The 15005-nt window shown below is 49.2% G+C and overlaps 1 protein-coding gene across 3 annotated transcripts in view; it reads left to right on the plus strand.

Annotated features, from left to right (window-relative positions):
* Nucleotides 1–15005, plus strand: part of GNAI2 (G protein subunit alpha i2) — a 201083-nt gene that overhangs the window by 119225 nt on the left and 66853 nt on the right. For all 3 annotated transcript variants that reach the window (XM_038408899.2, XM_038408898.2, XM_043518365.1), the window contains one exon: nucleotides 1542–1702. In XM_038408899.2, coding sequence (XP_038264827.1) covers nucleotides 1542–1702 — 161 coding nt within the window. The remainder of the gene's footprint in view (nucleotides 1–1541; nucleotides 1703–15005) is intronic.

Below are 15005 nucleotides of genomic sequence, written 5' to 3' on the forward strand. Positions count from 1 at the left end.
TCTGCAATCCACACAGGGCTGATGTGGCAGAGAGTTCTCAGCAATTCAGATGAGCTGGGCTCTGCTGGAGACTTATTCCCTTGAGGGCTGTCTTGAGTGAGTAGCTACAATTGCTGAGGCAAAGGAATTCTTGATGCTCCCGTCTCCATCCCTCCTATTTACCAGCAGGGAATACTGAAGTTGCCTTAGCTTGGCCTTCCTGCTACCTCTCTGTTTGCCACCGGGGTCATAAAAGGCAGGGGAGACAAAGTTTCTGCATTTTGTTTGCTTATGGGAGTATCAGCTGGTTGGGTGACTGCAAATGAGCACTGTATAGCAGGTGTATTTCTCCTCTCCCCAGTCCCCTCCATGGTTTAACAGAGGCCAGTTGAAATGAAATCTAGCTTATTGTTTGGAGGAGTCTGCAGCAAGGATGCATCCTAATACCATGGCATGGCAGAAGACCTGGGCCTTTCCTTTCTGACCTCTCTGGGTTTCTGAGAAGTAACTGTTGGGCAATGTGTTTATGCATTCCCTTCTGTGCCTGACCACAGAGGATGCAAGTCTGTTACAGCCCCTGCTACAGAGCCAGGCTCTTTTAGTGCTGGAGGTCCCCAGTGCAGTCCCTGGGCATGCTCAAGCAAGTGGCTGTCACATGTGCTGTTGTGAAGAGCCCCTCCGATTAGAAGTGCAGGGTGTCTTGGGGACAGTGCTGTGATTGGGTCTGAAAATCTGGAGCTGCAGCAGCCCAGCTGTGTACCTGCCAGTAGCCAATCGGCTGGGGAGGCTGTCTGATTCTCCCCATTTGTGTGTTGCAACACGCTTTGATCCTGCTTTTAGAGTTCTGCTCAGCACTGGGAGACCCTGCAGAACAGTCACAGTGCAGCATCTATTCCGCTGCCTGAAATGCTTCCTCTCCTCCAAACGATGGATTGATTGAGCAATCTCGGTGACTGGCCATCTTTGTAGGGCTCCTGTTCATGTCTAACATTGTGCCTTAGTCACCAGAATGCCTTGCAGACACTTGACCATCAGTTTCCCCCAGTGTCATAACTTCGGTGCGTGGGGGAGGGAACGAGAGGAGATCTCTGTGTAAATGCAATGGCTCCTGAACAATCCTGCCTGAGTTTCCTTGCTGTTGGGTCATGAGCTAATCCAAATGGTGTACTGCAGTTCCCAGGGCTAAGTAACCGATGATAAGCCATGACTGCATACTTTTTAAATTGACATCTAGTTTGTTTGCCTGCCATCAGCCCTGCAGGAAATCAGGGGAGTCCCAAAGCGTGGATTTTTCTGCTGGCTTTTTTGCAAACATTTGAAGTGCCACTTGCCCCATTAATCAAAGAAGCGAACCTCCCTGGGGAGGGGTTTCTTGGGAGCCTTAGAGGCACGTGCATAGTATATGGTTGGTGCAAACCTCCTGGGTTTTGGAGCACTATGTTCCTTTAGTACAAGGCTTAGCCATCAGATTTTAGTGTGATCAGCTTTCATACACAGCAGATGTGAGAAGCAGCTGTTGCTCAGGAACTTCATTGATGTTTGTGGTTTGCTGTTCCCTGCAGGATGATGCTCGTCAGTTATTTGCACTCTCTTGCACTGCAGAGGAGCAGGGAATCATGCCAGAGGACCTTGCCAATGTGATTCGGAGGTTGTGGGCTGATAACGGTGTCCAGGCCTGCTTTAACCGCTCCCGAGAGTACCAGCTGAATGACTCTGCTGCATAGTGAGTACCTCTCCTTTACTGGCAGATTTAACCTGGGGCTGAAATGTGCCACAGCTTCAAGTGGCATGTGCCAAAGGCCAGCCTGTACAGTGTGTGAAAACTGATGGTGAGCTGCACCCTTATGATGGTGTCTTGTTCACGGACAAAATGACCTATGTGCATTGAGCTGGACACATGCACGTGCTGCTGTCATGAGTGTGGGCACTGGTGTAAGCACGAAGGGGGCAGGTGTAGGATAATGAAACATTGACCATCACTCTGCTAGATTTGCCATGTAACACAGCGGTCTCCATTGCTTCCTCTGGTGCTATCTTAAAATAATCTGTGTTGTGGTTGCACGTCAATACTGGGCAAGATAAACTAGTCATTGGTGCTGGCTCTTTGGCTTCCTCACCAACCATTGTTCGCAGGGACTGTCCTGGGCCCCTTGGGACCAGAGGGAGTAGTCTGGCCAGGGGAGGGGGAGTTCAGGGAAGGGTATGCCACATCCTCTGAGAGTAATTCTAGTACAAGTTGAGCACAGTTTGGTTGGGAAATGTCCAAGCATTGTGGGACACATGGGTCTGGAATTTCTGGACTGGGTTGCCCCTTCTTGCCCTCCCATGAGCCTTGCGAATTGGTTAGCTGGAAGCTGGGGAACTGTTCATCATTGCCACCTGGTTTGTGACACAGAGGTTAGCCTGGTTGCTCACGCAGCCCAAGGGTTGGATCCCAGCAGACTGTCCTGGAGACGCAGCCAGGTGGACGCTGCCTGTTCCCTAGGTGACGTTCCTATGACCCCTTGCCCTTGTTTAATGTTTAGGTGATCCTGTGGGACCTGTGCAGAAAGCTCCATTGTCCCAGGCCCAGGCCCAGGCCCTGCCCTGCCCTGCCATGTGCACTGCACAGACTCATCCTTTGTCCCCAGCCCGCTGCAGCACCTGGTGCACCTTCCCTCTCTCAAGCTCACCCAAAAATTTCTGCCTGGCATGGCTGGCTCTGAGGCATTGGCTGTAGGGGGCAGTGGTAACCTCTCCACCTCCTGGGAGCACATAGCAGTTGTGACGGTGTCTGTCTCCCACCACGTCCTCTCTGGATTGTTTCCTGTCTGCTATCATAAAGTACAGCCCGGTGTCCTCCTCCCACGTGCAGTAGTTTTGGGTGTCTCTGTAAGCCACAGGCTGGTGGTGGATAGAAGACACTGCTTGGGTTCTTGGGGCCAGCCTCAGCAAGGAGAGCCGGGCTTCAGTTGTGGCTGTAATGCATTTTCCTGCATCTGAGTATGTGGGTGTTTTTGGCAAAAATATCCTGGCTCTGGCAGTGTGGGGTGGATGTGTGGGGTGGATTTGGGGAGGAAAGGGGGGAAGAGATGAGTGCCTGTGTCCCCCCCCCCACACCCCAGTGGGCTACCAGGAGAACACACGCTGCGTGAGATTCATGTGGGACCTCGGTCCCTCTTCTCCCTGAGCACCAGAGAGGAATGGTCTGAATATTTACAGCACTATTTTTCCATGGCATATTGCGATGGCCTGCTTCATGGTATCTTCCTCCCTCTCCTCCCCCCGCTTTCTCCCCCTCTCCTGCCCCACAATCCTAGAGCCCTGATGGGCTGCAGGCCAGCAGGGTTTGATTAGTTGCTTGTTGCAGTGAAGGTTTCGAGTCTGCGTTGAAACAAGGGGCTCCATTAAGACAACCTGCCTCTGTATTGCTGCTCCCCAGCATCCTGGTAAGCGGGCTGCTGTTGCCCTGCTCTTGTGGCTGTTGTTGGAACAGGGGTGCGTCACTGCATCATGCACTCCATTTCACAAACCCCCACTGCTAATGTGCTTAACGAGTTTATAACGGGCTTGTTGGCAGGGTAACCAGGGGAGAGGTAAACAGACTGCAGGCTCTCCTTTCTAAGGGCTGTGGGGTTTTTAACACACTCCACTCACCACATGAGGAGATGGAGTCATAGCCCTCCTTCCATGGTGGAGGCCCTGTGTGCATTACCCGGTGCTACCCCAGGGCAGCTCAGCTGGCCAGCCCACTTAATGCTCTGGGACTTCCAGGGTGCAAACAATTTGGGTGTGTTGGGGGGGACTGGAAACAACTGAAATGAAATGGACTCTTTGGTCAGTCTTTGGTGCAGCCAGCCCCAGCTCTTAGCCAGGTGTTGCCATTAACTCTTCTCCCCCACCCCTGTGCAAAACTTTCATCTGCATTTAGTGGTGCTTTTAACCCTGGGCTGGCTGGGGCTGAACCTAGGTGTCACTTTCTTTGGGTCTGGTAATCTGTCCACTTTGCAGTGAGGACACAGGCTAAACCACTGCAGTGCTGCTAGTCCTCCAGTGCCTTCCCACAATTCCCCCCACACACCCAGAAGGACAGCCAAGTTTCCCCACTATTGACTGGAAAACAGTCCTAGAGTGGCTTGGCCGAGTGTAGTGCAGAGCCCCCTGGGATGTGTTCCCAGGAGTTCCAGCCACATGCACAGGTCTGTGCTGCTGCACTCCCAGGGCTTTCCAGCGGGGTGCTGCACACCCATTCTAGGCTGACCGGCTGGGTTAACTCTGCAGTGAAGATGTACCCTTTTGTCCCAGGCACTCTTTTGGAGAGGGCATATTTGCAAATCCAGAGCTGCAGTTGCTTCTCTTTAAGGTGCTGAAGCTATGTCCACAGCTCCTGGGAGCGTTCCCCCCCGCCCCCGGGTGATAACAGAACTAGAAAGGAAGATGTTTCAAAAGCATGTCCTTATATTGCAGCTCTTGTGCCCAACAGTCTCCTGACTGCAATGGTGAGGCCCAGCCGTCAGGCCAGAGGATGGGGTGTGCCTGAGTCCCACCCAGTCTTCCCGGTTCCTTTTTGCCTCCGGCACATCCAGATCTGTGGATTGCCCTCAGAGTCCCAGCTGGTCTTTCTGGACAGGGAGGGGTCTCTGAATTGCCCCCTCCCCTTCCTCTCCTCTGCCAGAGGAGTCTGTCCCTCTCACTTAGTGAGCAAATATTTCATTACAGTGATTGGTAGCCATGGCTGGCTGGGCTGACTAAGGAAACACCCTCAGCAGAGTCTCACACTGCACGTGTCCCTGGGCTCCAGCACAGAGACTGTAGGCAAATGCCCCAGTTTTGCCAAAGTTGTCAGGATGGCCAGGACAGGGTTTAAAAAAGAGACTGTCCTGGCCAAACGGGACATATGGTCACCCTAGTTGAATGAAATAGAATTTTAAAAACTGATGTACTCTTGGTCCAAACATCAACACACCTGTTGATAGGACAGCAGCACTTCTGCTCAGCCCTGTCTGTCAGCAGTTTAAATTGCATATGCTTTTGCTTTAAGACCTTGTTGCTTTTATATAAAAAAGGCTTTTGTCCCGACATAGTCACTTAGAACTCCAGCTTCCCTTGCCCTGTCAATAGATGGAGAGGCTGGAGGGAATTCAGAGAGGCACAAAAAGTATCATGAAACTGACTGATAGGGAGAAATTATCAAGGATGTACAGCTCGACTAAGCGAGGATGTACAGCTCGACTAAGCGATAGTAATGGTGGGAGAAATCTGTCTCCAAGTATTTGATACATGCAGATAAAAAAGATAGGGTGATCCAAGAAGGGGCATAAATGAGTGAAATAGAGCATAGGAAAACTTGCAGACAGTGAGATCTATTTTACTGTGGTATAGTCTCTCCATGGAAAGGGACAGAAAGCCCCATGGTACATTTAAACTTAGTTCAGTCTATCCTCCAGGGCTTCGTCTAGAGAGAACAAATTCTGCCTTGGCAGGCAGATGAGCCAAGCTCTTTTCTATCTCTAACTTACACAAGCCTCATGGGACTTTGACAAAGGGCCATCAAGGCAGCCACAGAAACAAATGTAACAGGCTTGCTCATCTGCCGTTCAGGGAGATGGAGAGTCAAGTTTTGCGGTGAGACACCAGATCCTGACTGATTAATACAGTGAATAACCTCTGTTCAGCAGGCCTTGCAGTTACAGCCACTCCCCAAGGCTTCTGCAACCAGTACAGCGTATTCCCTGCTGAAATACTCTCTGTAAGTCAGAAGGGAAATGTGTCACATAGGCCTAGCATTTTCAGACCTGGGTGCCTAGAATTAAGCTCTCAAAATCCCTGTTTACACACTTCAATCAAAGTGGGTGGTGTTTCAGACACGCCAAGTATCCCTAAATCCCACTGAAGAGGGAGATGCATTTGCTCAGCACTCCTGGTAATTAAGCCACTTTTGTTTAGGTTCCTAAATGAGGATTTAAGAGCCTAACTTGAAGCTCCAGGTTTGAGCCTGCTGGGCTGTATATGGTATAGAACAATCTGCAGCACTCGCTGTCTTTCTGAGTAACCAGGATGTGTTTGTGTCATGTAACTCCTCCAGCTCTGATCCACTGGAGTACATCTGCAGCTACAGCTTACAAAGCAAAGCATGCCCTTCCAAGTCACATGGCAAGTGTGTCTGTCTTCATGGCCTTTTTTCTGGCTGCCCATGGAGCACCAAGAATCACTGAGTGTTCACTTCATGTGATCCTCAGCTTTTACAGGGGAGTGTCCTGAGACCAACGATTCTCCTTGGGGATGGCTTTATTTCAGCCTTTTTCTTTCTCCTGCCCTGGGCAAGGGCTTTAGATAAAGGAAAATAGACTTTCTGTATCTCCTTACAAGATAAATTCTATCCCTTCTTGTTGCTGTTACATTTCAGTGCTTGAAAGACTAAACCCCCACAAATGAAAATGTCTGCTTTGAAGAGAACAACAACAATTTTTTAGGTGAACTTGAATTCTCCAGAAGTCAGCAAGAGCCTGTAAGGGGCTGATTGAGTTCCATCGTGGCATTATCTGGACCTATCCTCCAGTACACTCCATTAGTGCTAGTAGGTAAGCTTTCACATTGGAAATATGGGAAGCTGCAGAATGAATGGTAAGAAAAGAATTAGGTGCTATGATCGAGATCAACAGCTTGTGAGGACATCTTCAAGCAGAATGCGCATCCAGCTGCATTATGGTCCTACCCAAGACCGGCACAGCTTGGGCTGGGCATGAGTCACAAGACTACTAGCTTTAGAATTTCTGAGAGGAGGAACCACAAACAGCAGAGCAGCTGAACAAACTATTCTTATCCTAGAATATCCGGGTTGGAAGGGACCTCAGGATGTCATCTAGTCCAACCCCCTGCTCAAAGCAGAACCAATCCCCAATTTTTGCCCCAGATCCCTAAATGGCCCCCTCAAGGATTGAACTCACAACCCTGGGTTTAGCAGGCCAGTGCTCAAACCACTGAGCTATCCCTCCTTTCCTCCTTTTGGAACTAAATCAGACATGTTCTTTCCAGGGGAGGCAGTTGCTGATTCTGACACTGTCAGTATACATCCCTCAGGCTTCCCATTTCTGATGCTTTTCAAATTATGCCAGACGTTGCTTTTTTGGAAACTCGCACTTTACAGAAAGAGGTTTCGGTTGAAGAAAAGGAGTACTGGTGGCACCTTAGAGACTAACAAACTTATTTGAGCGTAAGCTTTCGTGAGCTACAGCTCACTTCACCGATGAAGTGAGCTGTAGCTCACGAAAGCTTATGCTCTAATAAATTTGTTAGTCTCTAAGGTGCCACAAGTACTCCTTTTCTTTTTGCGAATACAGACTAACACGGCTGCTACTCTGAAAGGTTTCGGTTGGTAACTGCCTCGGTGTCATTGTCAATTAGCCTGGGAAAGAAAATACCCCATTGTGGAGTGGCCTGGTGTAACCTTTGGAAATGGCCCCTGCCTGTGATGCCCCATTTGGTTTGTGTGTTGGAGCTCTGTGGTCACAAGGCTAGTCAGATTTTGTGCCATCCGTGCACAGCAAAAGCAGACTGTGAAAGCTGGGCATTCTTTGTTTGCCTTGGCTCAAAGCAGCTGTTCCAAACCCACACTGACAGCTTTGAGAGTCCTGCCTCCCATTTTACCTTAACGAAGGGGATGCAAGAAATGCCGCTTGGAAAGCTGAGCACCTGGTGTAACCCACTGAGAAACCTTCAGAAGACTGAGCCAATTCCACTTAAATTCCCAGACTTGTCTTTTGGAGGTGTTTTACAGGTTTCCTCTGAGGATGAGGGACTGACTTTGTCCTCTAAAAAAACATGTACAACCGCCCTCAAAAGTTGAGCCTGGGAATTGAAATATAGAGCACTCTGGATCACTAGGAAAGCTGGATGCAAGCAAACAGTGTGTTTTTTAATACAGCCAAATATAGTTACACATCCAGGAACAAAGAATGTGGTCCATACTTACAAGATGGAGGACTCTGTCCTGGGAAGCAGTGACTCTGAAAAAGACTTGGAGGTTGTGGTGGATAATCAGGTGAACCATGAGCTCCCAGTGTGACCATGTGGCCAAAAGAGCTAATGCGATCCTAGGGTGTATTAACAGGGGAATCTCCAGTAGGAGCAGAAAAGATATTTTTGCCTCTGTATTTGGCACTGGTGCAACCGCTGCTGCAATCCTGTGTCCAGTTCTGATGTCCACAACTCAAGAAGGATGTTGGTAAACTGGAGAGGGTTCAGAGAAGAGCCAGGAGAACGATTAAAGGATTGGAAAACCTGCCTGAGAATGAACTCAAGGAGTTCAGTCTACTTAGCTTAACAAAGAGCAGCTTGGGGGGGGTGACTTGTTCAGTTTGTAAGTACCTAGCTGGGGAACAAATATTTGCTAATTAGCTCTTCAACCCAGCAGAGAAAGGCATAACAAGAGCCAGTGGTTGATAGATGAAGCTAGACAATTTCAATCTGAAAATAAGGGATACACTTTTAATGTTCAAACCTGGAGACCTTAGCCTGTTTGAATTCTAGTAGCTTCGCTTGCAAAACAACTGTAATGAGAAAATCCCCCCCTGAAACGGCACACGGTGGACACAAGCAGAATGGTCTGGTGGCTAGAGCACTGGTCTGGGGCTGTGGAGATGAGGGTCTTTCCTTGGCTTCGCCACTGGCCTGCTGGGTGACATTAAACAAGTCACTTCTCCCTTGTGCCTCAGTTTCCCCAACTATTAAAAAGGGTGTACCACCTCTGTAAAGCACTATAAACTACCAACTGTAAAAAGGAGACTGACCTCCTTTGTAAAGCACTTTGAGACCACTGTCTAAAAGTTTACGTAAGAGCTAGGTAGTATTAAATTACCTCCTGAGGAGGCCTCCCCAGTTCAGAGGTGTGGCTTCCATCTCTAAATAGTAAATTGTCTCCCCCCCCCCCCCAGAGCAAACATCTTTTTCTTACAGCATCCCGTCCTGACAACTGGAATCTTCAGAACATCACCTTGCAGTAGTAGCTCAGTTCATGAAAGCCTTCAACTAACACGCTCTTCGAATGAGCCATCTGAGCTTGTGAGGGCAGGCTTCCAACCCCCCAGCTATTCTAATCAATAGAGAGAGACAGCTGGGACCAGCCGCAGTTTGCCTCAACAGTGCTTCAGTTGCACTTTGATCAGCAGTGTGTGTGTGTCTGCTTTGCACTGAGAATGGCCAACCCATTTGCTGGGAGAGCTCCCTAATGGAAGAGAAATGGGAGAGCACTGAGTACTAGTAATTTAGACATTCACTAACTTGCAGTTCATACTTCTTAGGGGAGAGCCAGAGACAAACACCCTCCCCCCCCATTTTCTTTTTTTCTAACCCACTTGTGGGAAGGGGATTCTAAGCTCTGCGAAGGTCAGAATTCTAGCCATAGCCTAACCATTTGCCATTCCCTTTGCCTGGAAAGGGAAACTAGAAACGTTTGCTCCTGGCCCTGGACCAGAGGGATCTCTGTCACTCCCCTCCCTCCCCCCCGACCCAAGCCCCACTGAGACTCCAGGAGAATCATAGAATATAGAATCATAGAATATCAGGGTTGGAAGGGACCTCAGGAGATCATCTAGTCCAACCCCCTGCTCAAAGCAGGACCAATCCCCAATTTTTGCCCCAAATCCCTAAATGGCCCCCTCAAGGATTGAACTCACAACCCTGGGTTTAGCAAGCCAATGCTCAAACCACTGAGCTATCCCTCCCCCTAAACCCCACTGCGTTAATTCCAACAGTGCAGACTGGGATGTAGTGGGTTTGTCTGTGATCAGTACCATGTGGCTGAGTGCATATTCTTGCCCTGATTCTCATTTACACTAAGACTCTTTGACACTGCTCCGGTGAGTCTAATTGACGCCCCCTTGATGACCCAGAGCAGCGGAAAGGGCCCTCTGTGCATGTGAGAATCAGGTGTTCTGTTCCTTGGCAGGACCGCTCCAGAACCTGGCAGTGATGTACCAGAGAACTCCAACAGTTTATCTAGTTTTCCCCAAGAAATTTTGTATTAAAATGCTGTTTTGGGGGAACCTCCATGGTCTGTCTTCACTGTAACTCTGTGGTGCATGAATATGGCTATCTAGGGGGGGCCGGACGTGGCTCCAGCTGCTCTCTCAGACCAGTAAGGGGTCACTAGCAAGTGGCATGATGTGCTGCTGTCTCTCATTCCTGGGACTGAGCATCCTTTGATAGCAAGGGACTGATAGAGCCTGACTGCCTCAGCCTCTGATTGCCTGAGATGATGGTGTGTTGCACTGGAGCTATATCACCAGACCAGCATTTAAGTACAAGGAATTTCCCAGAAGGCTTTTAGTTAGAGAGGAGAATAAGGGGCTGGCAATATGGGGTATCTTTCCGGTTATATTGGTAAAGTTAAACCGCCATAGTTATACCAGTATAACACCCCATGTTGACACTCTTGGTATAAGTTTTTTTTTTCAGTTTAGCTTAAATCACTTCCAACATGATATAAATTAAACTGAAAAAGGGCCCTTAATATAAAGGCCATGAGCAAAAGTGTCCATATGCAGAGTTATATTGGTAGAACTCTAGCGGTTTAAATTCACACCCTATCTTCTACCAGTACAACTCCCCCATGTAGACAAGTCCTGAGAGGACAATATCCAGAATAGCCTGCGTTGCTTTCATCGTCCCAAATTCTTTGTCGTATGGAGACCAGATTGTCTGATACAGGTTTATGCTGATGCCTGCCACCAGCACAGCACACATTCTTGTCTGGTTAGACATCGTTTTTCGATTGCTCTTATTGATGAGCTCATGCTTCCTCATATCTATTCCAATTAGGTGTGTGCATGCTGGTTGCACAGTTTGTCGGAAGGCTTTTCCCCTAGCAGCACCCATCGGGTTGGCTCTGGAGCCCCCTGGAGTCGCACCTTTATGGTGCCGCATATAGGGCCCTGCCAATCCAGCGCCTCTCCAGTTCCTTCTTACCATCAGTTGCAGTCGTCGGAGCATTTCATCTCTAGTCTTCAACGAGTGAACCTCCTAGCATATTTTCTGTAAATAGTTAGACGTTTAAAAAATTGTTGTAGGTAGTTAGACATCTGGACCTGGAGTACTGGGGAGTGTTTCCCTCCCTCACTTCCCTGTCCCTCTCCCAGACCCGGGGCATGCCTCGGACCCAGGGGTTTAAGCCGTGCAGGGTTTGCTAGAAGCCTGTGCCCAAGCTTGTCTTGTCTAAAGTGCTTGGGGGAGACCCAACAAGCAGACAGGTGCAAGATCTGTAGGAGCTTTCGCACCCACAGGAAGTAAGAGAGGGTTCACAGACTAAAGTTGCTGTTAATGGAAGCAGATCTCCACCCTGAGTCTGAGTCGAGCCCCATGGACACTGAGTTGGGCTCCTCTGCGTTGGTGCACAGCATGCCGGCTTCAGTCCAGGAGGTGCAGAGGAAGGACTCTGGGGTCAGGGACCCTCGGCACTGGTACTCCCTAGCGCAGAGCACGGCATGGGATCAATATCGGTACCACTCAGTCTTCTGTCCCAAAGAAGTAGTACAGGAACATTGATAGAGGGTGCTCCCCTTCCTGTGCACAGAAACGTGAATGCAACGGAAGTGAACCCTACCTCCCCTCCAGTCAGCAGCCAACACCATTAACTCCGGGCCCACGGGAGGGACCGTTGAGTCTGGTGCCACCGGAGGAGACCTAGGTGGAGGATTTTGACCTCCCATCCACACCCAAGACTTTTATGAGGTGGCGCGGGACCTGATAACATTGACAGTGGCAGAGCACCGGTCCAGAGGCCACTGGTGAAGTCCAGGGGCAAGCCAGCTATGACTCGGCAATGATCTACATCGCCCCAGGACCGATCCCCAGCAATGACAGGCATGGCACCGTCATGGTCCCCGTACGCAGACTCATCAGAATCTGCATCGGACACTGACTCGTGTGTCCCGGAGAAGCCGACACTGTAGCCACCGGCACTCCCAGTCAGTAGGAATGACCCAAACTTCCCCTCAGTACCATGGCCACCACAATGGCAGGTACCAGCTCGGATGCCAATCCAGTGGCCCTTCTGGACCCTGTGGGCTTACCACCAGTCCCAGGGGTCTGCCTTGGTACGCTCCTTTTCAGTTACGTCTGCGAGAAGGACTGTTTGGTGCCAGGGATTTCTCCTGGGCATTAGCCACCGCTACTGCTGCCAGCACCACGATTGGTACCACACCCGGCACCGATGACAGGCCTGGCACCACGGCTTCACTCAGTACCATGGATGATGCTGCCGTTGCAACTGGTACCGGGGCCGGCACTGAAGTGGACTCTGACTTGGGGACAGAGTTGCAGCGTTTTGAGGAACTTGATGGGCAGGTGGGGCATTCCCATATTCCAGGCTCCTCCTCCTCATCTCCAGATGAGGCAGTGGCAGGAACATCCTTGGGGCCTCCCCTTCCCAACAGCAGAACTTCTGAGGTGGGTCGTTCAGAAGCTTGGGGTACAGATGGAGGAGGTCACCAAGGTGTCAGACCCAATGGTAGACATTTTATCCCTGGCAGGACCCACCAGAGTGGCCCTTCCCCGGATAAAGACCATTCAGGAGAACATGCAAACACCATTCTCTCTGGCTCCTACAGCTAAGGGAGTTGAGAAAAAGTACTTTGTGCCCTCCAAGTGAATACAAGTGAATACTTGTTTACCCACCCTCTGCTGGACTCACTGGTAGTGGCAGCTGTTAACGGGAGGGAAAGGCAAGGGCCTACCCCTCAAGCTAAGGATGCAAAGAAGCTGGACCTCTTCGGGAAGAAAACCACGAGTTTTCAAAGACAATGGCCAATTGCTCTGCAATCAGATCAGCCAATTCCCTCAGCACCCTTGGATGCATTAGATCTGGACTCATGGACTTATGCATGTCCAGCTTTTCTAAATAGTCCTTAACCTGTTCTTTCACCACTGAAGGCTGCTCACGTCCTCCCCATACCGTGTTGCTCAGAACAGCAGTCTGGGAGCTGACCTTGTCTGTGAAGACTGAGGCAAAAAAAGCCTTAGTACTTCAGCTTTTGCCACATCATCTGTCACTAAGTTGCTTCCCCCATTCAGTAAGAGTCCCACACTTTCCCTGACCACTTTCTTGTTGCTAACATACCTGTAAAACTCTTCTTGTTACCCTTCACATTCCTTGCTAGCTGCAACTGCAGTTGTGTTTTGGCCTTCCTGATTACACCCCTGCATGCTTGAGCAATATTTTTATATAGTATCTAGTCCCACTGGAATCAGGAATTTGATGAGAGGATAATTCCTTAGGACGGAGATATGTAGAGTTCATGGGGAAGCTTGCAGATGGGCCGCATTTTTCTATTTTAGCCTGTTGCCACCTCTGAGTCTGTTGAATCTGTGGTGAAGGCTGTGATGTTGAGCAAAGCTGCAATCTCTTCTCTGCACTGTTCATCAGTCGGTACTTCCTGTTCTCAGTCAGCATGACTAATCACTCCCCTTTGGTTCCAGGCAAAGGCTCTGTCTTCACCAACCCAGCAAGCTCTCAGATTGTTTGCTCCCTGAATTTGCTTAATAGGCGTCCTGCTGCTCTGGGATTTCTCAGGTGAAAGACTACAAAGGGAAGAAGAAATGTTTATATAAAGGACTGGACAAAAAGTTCCCAATCCATGCGGCTCCCGGGTCTTGGATGAAATCTGGGAATGTTCTCCAAAGACATTCTTTTTTCTTCTCTGAACAAATCTAGATTGAGTCAGGAGGAAATTCACACAACTAGAGCACCTCAAACTTGTGCTGGATGCATCTTCACCTGGCAGTCTGTGCTAAGGACGCTTTGTGCACAGTAAAAATGACAAGTCGTCCTTGTGGCACCTTAGAGACTAAAATTTATTTGGGCATAAGCTTTCATGGGCTAAAACCCACTTCATCAGATGCATCGAGTGGAAAATACGGTAGGGAGGTATAAATACACAGCATATGAAAAGATGGGAGTTGCCTTACCAAGTAGGGGGATCAGTGCTAACGAGCCAATTTAATTAAGGTGGAAGTGGGCTATTCTCAACTGTTGACAAAGCGTGGAAATCACTTTTGTAGTGCTAATGAGGCCAATGTAATCAAGGTGGCCTATTTCAAACAGTTGACAAGAAGGTGTGAGTATCAGCAGGGGGGAATTACTTTTTGTAGTGACCCATCCACTCCCAGTCTTTATTCAGACCTAATTTGATAGTGTCCAGTTTGCAAATTAATTCCAGTTCTGCAGTTTCTCGTTGGAGTCTGTTTCTGAAGTTTTTTTGTTGAAGAATTGCCACTTTTAAGTCTGTTGTTGAGTGTCCAGGGAGATTGAAGTACTCTCCTACTGATTTTTGAATGTTCTAATTCTTGATATCAGATTTGTGTCCATTTATTCTTTCGCGTAGAGACTGTCTGGTTTGGCCAATGTACATGGCAGAGGAACATTGCTGGCACATGATGGCATATATCACATTGGTAAATGTGCACATGAATGAGCCCATGATGTGGCTGATGTGGTTAGGTCCTATGATGGTGTCCCTTGAATAGATATGCGGACAGAGTTGGCACCGGGGTTTGTTGCGGGGTTTGATGCCTGGGTTAGTGTGTGTTGTGTGGTGTGTAGTTGCTGGTGACTACTTGCTTCAGGTTGTGGGGCTATCTGTAAGCGAGGACTGGCCTGTCTCCCAAGGTCTGTGAGAGTGAGGGATTGTCCTTCAGGATAGGTTGTAGATCCTTGATGATGTGCTGGAGAGGTTTAGGTTGCGGGCTGTAGGCGATGGCTAGTGGCGTTCTGTTACTTTCTTTGTTGGGCCTGTCCTATAGTAGGTGACTTCTGGGTACCTTTCTGGCTCTGTCAGTCTTTCTCTTCACTTCCCCAGGTGGGTATTGTAGTTTTAAGAACGCTTGATAGAGAGCTTGTAGGTGTTTGCCTCTGTCTGAGGGATTGGAGCAAATGCGGTTGTATCTTAGAGCTTGGTTGTAGATAATGGATCGTGTGATGTGGTCTGGATGAAAGCTGGAAGCATGTAGGTAAGTATAGTGGTCACTGCGTTTCTGGTATAGGGTGGTGTTTG

The sequence above is a fragment of the Dermochelys coriacea genome, chromosome 7 (genome assembly GCF_009764565.3).
Source record: "Dermochelys coriacea isolate rDerCor1 chromosome 7, rDerCor1.pri.v4, whole genome shotgun sequence".
Classification (NCBI taxonomy): domain Eukaryota; kingdom Metazoa; phylum Chordata; order Testudines; family Dermochelyidae; genus Dermochelys; species Dermochelys coriacea.